The 12334-nt window shown below is 46.3% G+C and overlaps 1 protein-coding gene across 4 annotated transcripts in view; it reads left to right on the top strand.

Moving 5' to 3' along the window:
• Positions 1-897: 897 nt before the first annotated feature.
• LOC146797225 (zinc finger protein 783-like) overlaps positions 898-12334 on the top strand; it is a 120040-nt gene continuing 108603 nt past the window's right edge. For all 4 annotated transcript variants that reach the window (XM_085624178.1, XM_085624180.1, XM_085624179.1 and 1 more), the window contains exon 1: positions 898-1077. In XM_085624178.1, coding sequence (XP_085480304.1) covers positions 1054-1077 — 24 coding nt within the window. In that variant the 5' untranslated portion in view covers positions 898-1053. The remainder of the gene's footprint in view (positions 1078-12334) is intronic.

The raw sequence follows: 12334 nt of genomic DNA, 5'->3' as shown, positions 1-12334 counted from the left end.
ATGTTCTAAGGGGAGTAAGTTGGGTTTGTGTTGAAAAAGGGGGAGATGTGGTGTAGCGGTCTAGTGGTTGGCACGCCCGCCCCGTGACGCCACAGGACGTCCGGCGGCGGCCATTTTGTGGGAGTTAGAGCACCGATTTCAACGGGTGCGGAGCTCCGTGCCGGCGCTCCTGTGAGGAGAATAAATACACCGTTCCAAGACACCGTGTATGCGTGGTTATTGCAGGGAGGGGCCACGAGGGCAGGAACGTAACACTTGGAGCTCCAGGCAGCTGTTTGCATCCCCAGGGCCAGGAGGTTAATGAGGACCACGAGCTCATTAGCAGGAGCTGCGTCACTTCCTGAAGCTGCTCTATTTGGAGAGGAGCGGGTTCATGGCGATGGATGCGCCTCTTCATCTTGTGGTGGGGTCAATGTTTTCTCTTGATTGGGATGACCCGAGTCACTCTTTTGTGACACACATCTGTCCTGATTTGCCCAGACTCAGATGCCTCCCCTCCCCCTGACGCGCACTGAAGGCCAGAGCTCAGTGCTCGCTTGTGCAGACTGACCCGGCCTCCCCTCCGTCCTCTGCCGGTCAGCACAGAGGCCTAGCCTGGGCCGCCCCTGTGAGTGTCTCACTTCCGGGATGTGTAGCGTCTACTTTCCGCGCGTGCGCAGCGAACTAACTTACTCTAAAGTGTATCTTTCGTCTGCGCGTGTGCAGTGCACGCGCATGCGTTTAGTTAACGCGTCCATCTGCGCAGTGGAGTCTTCCTTCTACGCGTGCGTAGTAATATGTCTCCACGCGCATGCGTACGATTGAGGCGGCGCCTACACCATGAAGTGTCTTCTTACTGCTCATGCGTCTAGGTTGTTTCGCGCATGCGTCTCGGTTGTTTCGCGCATGCGCATCGCAGGGTCTAATCTTGCCTACAGCAACAAGCTCCAGCAGGAAGCGGTCTCCTCCTCCATCAGTGGACATTCAGTCTCTTTTCACTGATTATCATTGACCTGTCCTCGCCCTTCACTGAGGGCCTTGAGAAGGGAGACCCTCAGCTGCACCAGCAGGAAGATGTCAGAGGCGGATGTGCGTCAGGTGGGTCCTCATTTCATCATTCTTAGCACATTTCATCACTCCCTGAGGCCCTCTTTGTTCTCGACTGGGGTCGGCATATTCTTAGACACCTTGATGCTAACTCCATATCATGCCATGTTCATGGCTGCCAAGGTTTCAGATTGCCATGTGTGACATTTTCATAAATTCAGTGTAATTATCAGTGACATTCAATGATTATGAGTGACACTGTCTTGCGAGCAAAAAACAAGCAATGAAGACGAGGGAAACATAAATATCAGAAATTACACCCATTTGAGCAACGAGATATTCTAAGAACATGACCTGCACTAAACACGTGGTTGATATACAGTGAAGCGTGAATGACAAAGAATGATAGAAACACATGAATGCCACGCATTGAAACCTGAATGGCATGCAACTAAACCTACGAAAGACATGTACTGAAGCGCAAATGCACCATATATTGAAACGAGAATGCCATGCATTGAAACTTCTGAACCGTAGGCAGTGAAACATGAATGGCACACCGCAAAGATTGAAACATGTGAGAGTCCCAGTGAGGATCTGGACCCAGCCTCACTGACTGGCCCTGAACTCCACTTTGTGCAGACTGCTAGTGACCTCGCCAAGAGACCACATGAAATTTTGAATAACCTTAAAATGAAACAACTTTGAGATTAATTTGTCAAACAATTTTTTCTGTGGTCCAATTAGAAAGATTTGATCATTTGTTCATTCAATTGTCGTAGTATATGTTTGTTTGTTCAGAACGTGTCAGGAATGTACGCGCACAATAACACTTCATGAATGAATGGGATGTTTGATAAGTATGATTGATATGTTTCACTGAATGGTGTGGAAAAAATTCTTCAAAAACTAGTCATTAATAGACGACTGAAGTTTCAAATCATTCTTTTAGATGGAAGTTTAAAATAATTGAAAAATAAAAAACATTTTGATTAATTCAAAGAAAACAAAGATCTTCTACATTTTTTGTTTCATCTTAAAATGTCTTCTCATAAAAAAGTTGAGATTGAAGTATAGTTGCAGTATTAGCAGTTTTGTTGTTATACCAGCGGAAAAGGGCACATTTACATATTCTACCTGCGTCACAGACCCGTCATCACCCTTACTCATTCACGCACGCATTCATTGGTGGGGCCCATAACACCGACACTCATACGTCTCACTCGAATCTGCACACAAGAGGAAAGAGGCGCTGGACATGTGGGGTACCTTGTTACCTATCGGAGGAAAATTCTTTACATTATATACATCAGTACCTATAGACTCCTAACTTTAACATCAAGGCACTCCACCACTTGGTCGATGAACCAATTAGTTGGACTGGTTGATGGTGATTTAGAACCAGCTAAAACACATTTAAAATTTCAGAACCTTTCGATGAACCAATTAGTTGGACTGGTTGATGGTGATTTAGAACCAGCTAAAACACATTTAAAATTTCGGAACCTTTCGGTTAATCAATACCTTATCAAAGAATCACAAACTCATTTTGTTAATCAATGCTTGGTTTATCTAATTAATTCGCTTTCATTAGCATAGTCAAAATTCAATCAAATCAGAATTTTAATGAATATCTTGGACACAAATTGACATAACAATTATATTTACCTAAATTTGGATATTGGCGACCATTTCCAGAAGAACCTGTCAACCCACAGCTTAATACAAATCCCTTCAGATGAAATCGTCGGGTTAAATTCAGATTAAGACCCAAATAAGTCCAGGAAAGTTCTCTCTCTCAGCACGACTCAGTCCCCACGTAGCCAAGAGGCCAGGCTATCGCGCTAACTAATCGATCCTCCACACCAACAGTCACCAACGGAAATTTAGAACAAACATTTTTCCTCTTCTAAATTTCCCCTTTATATACTCTTTTTCCCCTTACTTTTAGGACAATGTACAACAAATTTTGAATGGCTAAATCCCCTGAATTTTGAAATAATGTCTTACATTCCCAGGTTTTCTTGGTTCCCTTGACATTGAATGTGTCATCTCCCAAATTGTATTCTTTTGTACAGTTCACAGGCCAAAAGTTCCGAAGTAACAACATGTAGACCTCCGGGTACAGGTCGCTTTTGTCTTTTCGATCATTTACACTAGCTGGGTCCTGGCAATCCTCCACGTTCCTATCCTTGACAAGGAACACATCGTCTTGTTTCGGAGGTCACCTGGAGATCTTCAGAGCCATCCGAGTCTGTGCAGTAGGCATCGCGCTCAAATGACGGTGGCCACTACCGAACTCCATTTTAAGTACTTCGGCCTAGTAGGCCGAATGCCAACTTAAGCAAAAACAAACATAAAGGTAATTAATATATGGAAATGAAAATTCCAAGTTTAAACCCACACTAATCCCAATATATATTAGTATTTGCCTAGCTTATAGCAACATTTAAAGCAATAATACTCGCCATTCCGCCACACTGGAAGCACAAACCATCACAAAAGCAACATAAATCATGCAATTCTCTATTTCAACACATCCTACGGTTAGTTTGCGTACCATAGTTAATCATTACATTTATTAGCCATGCACTTAGCATTTTAGTCCCACGTGTTTCTTGTATTTATCAAGGTGCAAAAGTTGGTTAGTCATAACCCTCCAAACGATTAATACAGGTAAATATTTAGAATGATTACGTAGTTAGCATTTTCATGCAAAATAGAGAAGGTATACAAAATATTGCTTTACCTGCTCCACCAATCCCCCCTTTGGTGATTTTTAACATCACCACTAATCCTACTAAATTTCATACAATTTTTGTGGAAATGATTTCTCAGTTCTCTTACTTAGTTACGTTACATCATGGTTTCTCCCATCTCATCCTCTCTTGTCTTCTTGTACATACTCTCTTTCCATTCTTCCAATTCTATATCTCCTACTTCTCTTTCTCTCATCTCTTTCTCTTTTCTTTTTGCAACTTCTCTTTTTATTCTATTTTGTAATTTTCTTCTTTTTATGCATACACATCCTAATCTCAAAATCAGTATGAGTATTACCACACAAGTTACTGGCATTAGAATCTTACCTACAAATGAACTACCTAATTTGGTTAATAAACTTTTTTATAGTAGAAAATTCTTTGCCACTCCTTTCTTAAACACTTTCAACCTCCAATGGAACAATTTTCTCGTGCAAATCAGTTATATTCTTAATATATTTCTTTAAATTTTGGCTCTCGTCAGGAATGTAAGTACAACAGTGTTGTACCTTCAGCATTCCACAGACTCCTCCCTCTTTTGCTAGAATAATATCAAGGGCAAGTCGATTTTGCATAATCATGGCTCTCATGGCAACCATTTCGGTATTTACCAGTAAGAACCCTCCAGCAGTGCTTGTCGATAAGCGATCCACTACTGTCGACAATTTTCTAATTTTATGTGCATTCAGAGATATTCCAACGGCTGGTATCAGTGCTTCAAAAATATCCCCTACAATTTCTGACCAACTTTCCCTTCTTCTACGTGTTAGTTGTCTACCTATTTCGTGCAAACCGTCCTCTCCCTTTCCCACATCAAATATTTTTGGGAAGGCCAGGCCTAGGTAGCATGTTCCATACCAATGGTCCGGTAACCTATAATAAGCCCTGTTCCCATAGATGAACTATATTCCAGGGAATACCGGATCTTTTCCTCCTTTAAATCCCCATCCTCCCATGATTCTATATACATCATGGCATTCACTTGCACCTACAAAATAATGATCATAAACAGTTTTATTTCTTCTGATGCACAATTTTCCTCTCCGAGGCCAATCCAAAGCCATAGCAGGATGTATTTCTCCCTTTAAATGGTTTTCCTTCTCAGCATACCAAACTGTTGTTTCCCTCTTTTCCCCAGGTACCTTTCTTTGCATCTTAATTCTCCTCTCTTCTACCATATCCAGGAAAGTCTTCTCTTCTTTTCTCAGACTACAAGTAAGATTGTTCTTAAATACTTCTTCTAAAGTTAATTCTCTAGTTTCTAAGAAAAAATCACCCTAAAGTTTTACCAGGAGTCACCTTATTTAATTCGGGAACTACAGGTACCTGTGAGAAAACATTATCTACATCAGAATAATAATATTCTAATTTCTCTGTTTTATAGAACAAACTTGCAAATATACTACATGTTATTCCATATGTCACAGGAAGCTGGTGATAGGTAACACCCTCCGACACCGATGCAGGTAACTGCATACAAACATAGCAATCTCTAACGTCCATAGTCTTTACATATTCGTACAGTAACTTAGAAAAAACATTATAAGAAAAATCAGTTATAGACTTGTCCTTCTGTAACTCAGTTCTATCTGCCAGTTTAGTCGCATGAGTATCATAAACTTCTTCTCTATTAGTCTTATTCTCAGGGTGATTCTCTACCCTTTCGAATGTTACTTTAAACGAAATTATTATTGCTAATATGATTCATAGAAGCATTAGTAATCCTGTACAACAACAGCACACCTTGCACCATCTTCGAAGAAACCCACATGTAGGTTTTCTACTTTCAGTGTTTGCTATTTCTGAAATGATCAGTGTCTTTTGACTTAGCCTCTTTTATTCACAACTAAAATTTTGTCTAAACCCAAGGCTCTAAGCGCCTACTTGGTTCTTTCGGTTATGTGTCTCGTCCAGTATTTCAATCTCTCTGCATCTTTTCTTTGTGACTTCAATCCGGCATTTGATCGTCTTTGTCTTTGTTTTCACAATCTTGGTTCAGAACTTCCTGACCATCCGTCTTTTCTCTGATATCAGACAAGATAACTCTCAGGATTTCCGAATCTTCTTCAACCACTTCCAGTACAGTCCCTCTTATACTTCCTTGGCTGCCTGCTTCCTCTTGTATATCAGGATGTGCCACATATGTCCATTCCGGTGACTTATACTTCTGGTTGGGTTTCTTTATTCTCTTTAAGTGTGCCTGATCAGTGTCTTCTGATTTCTCTTGGCTAGACACTTCATTCACTTGTTCAGCGTGAGATGATCTTACTCTCGTCAGTCGGTATCTCAATCTTTTTATTTTATTTGGCCAAATTTCCTCTTTCGATGGTCTTTTCAACCTATTTCCCTTCTCACCTCGCTCGGTTTTTCAAGCTCTCTTCCTCAAGACTCAGCCTCCTTTGTCTTCTCCTTCACTTTCTTCAGATTCTGTATTGGCGTAACTTTTACCTTCTTTGGATTTTGCCCTCAAGACCTCAGGTTCCCTGTCTGCAGTTTTCCCTCCTCGTGTTTCTTCCATGCAATCTTCCTGCTGACTAACTGTCCCTTCTACCTGGATGTGTGCTGTCCCTATACCTCTTCGGGGCTCTTCCGCAACAATCTTACCATCACTCTCTGTATCTAATTCCTCCCCTTCTAGTTCTATGACTTCAGGTGGAATTTCTCTTGTGCTTGCATGTGGGGCTTCTTGATCAAGAATTTCTTTGTCAGTTTCCCCAATATTTTCTTTTACCTTTTCTTGTATTTCCACCTGTTCAGTGTCTGATTCAGAGCTAGTATCGGAAATTTCCAGTCGTCTCCTTAATGGTAAATTCTCTGGCTCCGCAACTTGACTCGGCTCCAATTCTTCCCTTCTTGGAGTTTGTCTTGTTCTTGTTTCTTCTGATTCTGACTCAGAACTGACTGGTATCAGACTCTCCCAAATACTCTTCCTCAGGTTTATTTATGGGACAAGGGATTCGAAGAGTATGACTATCATGAATCCAATTCTTCACTCTGGCACACTTCACAGCAGTCGTCGTGGTCAGAATCACCTGAAGTGGTTTCCCCCAACGTGGGACCAGACAATTTCTCCTTCTATGCACTTTGATCCTCACCCAGTCTCCAGGACTCAAATCATGAGCTGGCTTCTATTCAAGGGTGGTTGCATCCGATCCAACCTGAAGAAACACAGAATGAATGGAATCAGCCAACCCCTTGCAATAATCCAAAACGAAGTCATCAGATATAGACAGTAGTTTGTTGACAGGAATGAAAACATTTCTCATCGCTCTAACCCATAACAATTTAATGGGGGCTCAGGCCAGTATTTCTATCAGGAAACAATCTAATAGTCATGAGCACTAGAGGCAAGACATCAGGCCATTTTAACCCTGTGGCTAAACACATTTTTCCCACTCGGTTTTTAATGGTGCCATTCACTTGTTCCACTACTCCAGAAGCCTCTGGACGATAGGCACAATATAGTTTCTGTTGTACATTCAATGCTTCACAAATCAATTTTATGATTTCATTCTGAAAATGCTTTCCTCTATCTGATTCAATCGTCACTGGAAAACCAAACCTAGGAATGAATTCTTTCAATAGGAGTTTTGCTACTGTAAATCCATCACTCCTTCTGGTCGGGTACGCTTCCACCCAGCGTGAAAACAGACAAACAACTACTAGAACATATCTTAGCCGATTTACATGGGGGCATTTCAATGAAATCAATCTGCATTCTGGTGAAAGGACCTCCCTCCCGTCCTATGGTTCCCAGGCTCACCACTGTCTTCCTTCTTGGATTGTATTGCTGACATATAAGGCATCTTTGACTAAGGCTCTCAGCTACAAGCTGGAACTTGGCATTATACCATTTCTGTTTGAAAAGTCTGATCATGGCATCCCTACCTACATGTGCTTGTCCATGGTACATCCGTGCCATGGTAGAGACCATGCTATCAGGCATTACTGGTCTTTCATCACGATAAACCCAAACCTTGTCTATCTCGCATGGTGCACATCCTGATTTTATCCACTGTTTCTTTTCCTCTTCTCCTGCCTCTTCCTGTAACTGCCTCACTTCCTCCCAAGTACTCACAGTGTTAGTAAAAAGTAAGGGACATGAGTTAATTTCCTTTTCCCGATTCCGATTTACTGAGTTCTGGTTGCGCGCACAATATTGCGCTATGTCATTCGCAAATTCGTTGCCCGCAGACACATAGTCACTACCCTTGCAGTGGCACATTTTACAACCGCTATTTGCTTAGGCAGCTGTATCGCCTCAAGCAACTTGCCAACCACTTGAGCATTCCTTATGGGAGTTCCACTCAACGTCAAGAACCCTCTTTGGGACCAAATCTGCCCAAAGTCATGCACCACTCCAAATCCATTATGACTATCGGTAATCACAGTGACTTGCAGATTCTTTCCCAACTTGCACGCTCTAGTCAATGCAATCAATTCAGCAACCTGAGCTGATCTTACTCCTTTCAGGCAGGATGCTTCCAACACAGCTGCTACAGTGCATACCGCATATGCAGCACTCAGAATTCCTTCTTCGGTTCTCAGACATGACCCATCCACAAACATCACATAGTCACTTTCTTTCAGAGGCACATTGTAAGACCTGGGGTCACCAAGCCCTAAGGGGGTAACGTGACTCGAGCGGCTGGGCACCCAAAGGCTTATGTGTAAAGCGACCATACAACACACACATCCTCTGAAGCAGGAGATGCACACAATAAGGGACGCCACACAGTAGGATTTATGCAAATGACTCAAGTTTATCTAAGCAGTCAGATGTAAAAGCAGTTCATTAGATGGCAATCGCATTACTTGAACACATTAGCATATGATTCTCCAGCATTTCATGATGGTGCCATAGGCAGTACCTGAATACACCAGCATTCTATTAACCAGCGATTCCCTAAGAGGCACTAGGCCACACCTGTAAACCTTAGCATCAGCGGTTAGTCTTGGCGCTGCGCCCCTCCCACCTCTAGCGTTTCGCTCTGCCGTGGCACCTCGCGCAGCGTCTGGTAATGATCAGCGCGATGAAATATGACTGGGAACCGTAGCGCCACACCTGGGAACTAGTAGCGACTCCGGGCACACTTCGCGGGCTTACCGCTACGCGTGATACCACTAGCGCTTCGACTGGAGGTCGCAGCGCTACTCGAACTAATCAGGCGTTAAGCGCGTTGGAGCAGAACTGGGAACATAGCGCTACTCGTAATAAGCAATCATTAGACACTTTTGAGCAGGATCTAAGAACATAGCACTACTCGTAATAATCAAGCATTAAACACTGTTGAGCAGGATCTAAGAACATAGCACTACTCGTAATAATCAAGCATTACACGTTTCTGGGCAGACCTTAAGAACACAGTGCTACTCGTGATAAGCAAGCATTAAACACTTGTGAGCAGGATCTAAGAACATAGCACTACTCGTAATAATCAGGCGTTAAGCATTGCACCCTTCTGAGCAGTTCGTGAACCTTCAGCGCTACTCGTACTTAACAGGCCTCAAGCAGGCGGTCTCTTGATACGTGGCAGTCTCAAGGAAGGGGGGGGGGGGGGCAATCCCTCGGAGGGGAATCCGGGTCTCCGATGCAAGGAGGGAATCCCGCGGAATGGATCCCGAGTCTCCGAGTGCGGTGCTGCTCCCGGTCGACAGGGGGCGCACCGGGTCCTTCCCAAGCCTCCCGGGGAGCAGGGGGGTGAGTCCCAGGCCTCCGAACGGCCACGCTACCTCCCAGCCCCCGGGGGTTACCTTGATCTCGGCGTCCTCAGAGTCTTCACTGCGGCAGGCGTTCTTCGCCGCCTCGGGCCCCACAGGTGATGCGCTCGGCGACGGGGGATGGTCCACAGCCTCTTACGACCCCGGCAGCGACGGCAGCAACGGGGCCCCGGGCTTCTCCGCGGGCCCCGACTCGCTGAAGGCAACCTCCGGCCTCTGGGCCGCGGCGGTGAGCGCGCTTCTGGTCCCCGCGCCAGGGGGGGCGGTTGACAAATTAAGCGCGATGATTAAGCGCTCAGCGTGGGACTGACACAGGGGATCCCAGGCCAGGTCAGGGAGCGCAGGGGTCACAGCGCTAGTACCTGGTTGATCCCCAGCAGTCCAGCAATCAGTTGTAACTTGAAGTTTCAGTAATCGGTTTCAGCATTCAGTTCTGGCCTGAAGTTTCAGCATTCAGTTCTGGCATGAAGTTTCAGCATTCAGTTCTGGCATGAAGTTTCAGCATTCAGTTCTTTGTGGCGCAGATGTCACTGGCGCCCTTGGGGGGTTCTGTTCCTTGGGGGTTAGGGATTGAGTTGGTGACTAGTTCCTTCCTTGTCAAGCTTAGCAGATGGCCCCTGGGTTCTCCTATCACTGGGCTAGATCAGTGGGCTGTACAGGATCCCTCACTCACTTAAAAGGCATTACCTAAGTCCTGTCACTTTCAGAGGCATAAGTCCATGGCTAGGCCCTACCGCCTAAAACTCCTGCGTGGATGTTCCCCAGGTCTGCTTCACTCCCACTGGCCAACTGACTAGAAAAAGTTCCCTCCCTCTGTTAAGTAGCCCTAGGTCAGGTGACCTCTATCCAAGGCGGCAAAAGTAAAAACCACACCTCCCTTCTAGAAGGTTCCAGCACATTCCAGGAGCTTCCCCATTCTACCTATGGGACAAAAAAGGCGGGCTGGTGTCGCAACATTGTTGTGGGGTTCCAGCCAGCTCCTGGCAGCTAGGGTGCTACTGATAAAGACCACTCCGCAGTAGCAGGGGCCTGTGGCAGCCATCTTGGGAGAAGGGAGCACCTGCACCTTAACACTGATTGGCAATGAAAAGGCGCCCGGAGACCTAAGTCCAACATAAAAATGAGGGTGAAAAAAATGAGGCACGATCAAAAATAGAGGGGGACACCACCCTAGGGCTGACAGGTCTAACACGCGTCCCCCCCCAGCCGAAAGAGGGGAGAGCTACCCAACCTCTAGGGAGTTCTCATCGCTAAGGCGGAAAAACCTGGAGAGACCGTCAGCATTGGCGTGGTCAACTCCGGGCTGATGTTCCACCCGAAAGTCCATCCCCTGTAGGGAAATGGACCACCTCAACAACTTGGGGTTGCATGAGCCAGCGAAGGGGGCGGTGGTCAGTCTGAATTAGGAAGTGAGTTCCAAAGAGGTATGGCCTCAACTTCTTCAGCGCCCAGACCACCGCGAAGGCTTCTCTCTCAATGGTGCTCCATCGCCGTTCCCGAGGGAGGAGTCTTATGGAGATGAAGGCCACTGGTTGATCTTGGCCCTCGGTGTTGAGTTGCGAGAGCACCGCACCTATGCCGTGCTCTGAGGCGTCTGTCTGTACAATGAACTCCTTACTAAAATCTGGAGTTGCGAGTACTGGAGCGGTACACATCGCATGTTTCAGCGTGTCAAATGCCTCCTGGCAAGCAGCTGTCCATATGACCTTGCGAGGTTGCTTCTTAGATGTCAATTCTGTTAAGGGGGTTACGATGGTACCATATCCCTTGACAAACCGGCGGTAATACCCAGTGAGGCCGAGGAAAGCTCGGACCTCTGTTTGGGTCTTGGGGGGCTCCCAAGCCAAGATGGTCTCTATTTTGGCCTGGAGGGGTTGCACCTTACCTCCGCCCACCAGGTGTCCCAGGTACACGACAGATCCCTGTCCAATCTGGCACTTGCTGGCTTTAATGGTTAGGCCAGCGCGTTGCAGCCCCTGCAATACCTCCTGGAGGTGCTGCAGATGGTCCTCCCAGGTGCTGCTGAAGACAGCTATGTCATCCAGGTATGCAGCTGAGAAGGACTCCAGACCAGATAGTACCTGATTCACTAACCGCTGGAATGTGGCCGGGGCATTTTTGAGCCCAAGGGGCATCACTCGGAACTGGAAGTGGCCCTCGGGGGTGGAGAATGCTGTCTTCTCCCTTGCTCCATCGGCCATGGCAATCTGCCAATATCCGGATGTCAGGTCAATGGTGCTGATGTACCGGGCTGCTCCCAGCCGGTCCACCAGCTCGTCCGCTCGTGGGATGGGGTGAGCATCTGTCTTCGTGCCAGAGTTCAACCCCCGGTAGTCCACACAGAACCGAAGCTCCGGCGTCGTACCCGGTGGGGCCGCTTTCGGCACCAACACCACCGGACTAGCCCACGGGCTGCTGGAAGGTTCTATCACCCCCAGCTCCAACATCTTGGCTACCTCACGCTGGATGCTATCCTTCACTCGGTCAGAGAGCCGGTAAGACTTGTTCTTCACCGGGGGGCTGTCCCCTGTGTCCACATCATGGGTACACAGATGAGTGATTCCAGGCGTGAGGGAGAACAACGAGGCAAACCGTCCCAGGACATGGCGGCAGTCCCTCTGTTGCTCTGCAGTCAAGGATGGGGAAAGGACTACACCTTCTACCGAGCCATCCTTCTCCTGTACCGCTAGAAGGTCAGGAAGAGCTTCACTCTCTTCCTCTTCGCTTCCATCCGTCACCATAAGGAGAGCAAGCTCTGATCGCTCATGGTGCGGCTTCAGGCGGTTGACGTGGAACACCCTCAGGGGCTGTCGGGGGGTCTTTAGATC

This window comes from Triturus cristatus, chromosome 9 (genome assembly GCF_964204655.1).
Source record: "Triturus cristatus chromosome 9, aTriCri1.1, whole genome shotgun sequence".
NCBI lineage: Eukaryota > Metazoa > Chordata > Amphibia > Caudata > Salamandridae > Triturus > Triturus cristatus.
The sequence above is the reverse complement of the archived record's forward strand: the minus strand, read 5'-3'. Positions and strand labels throughout refer to the sequence as shown.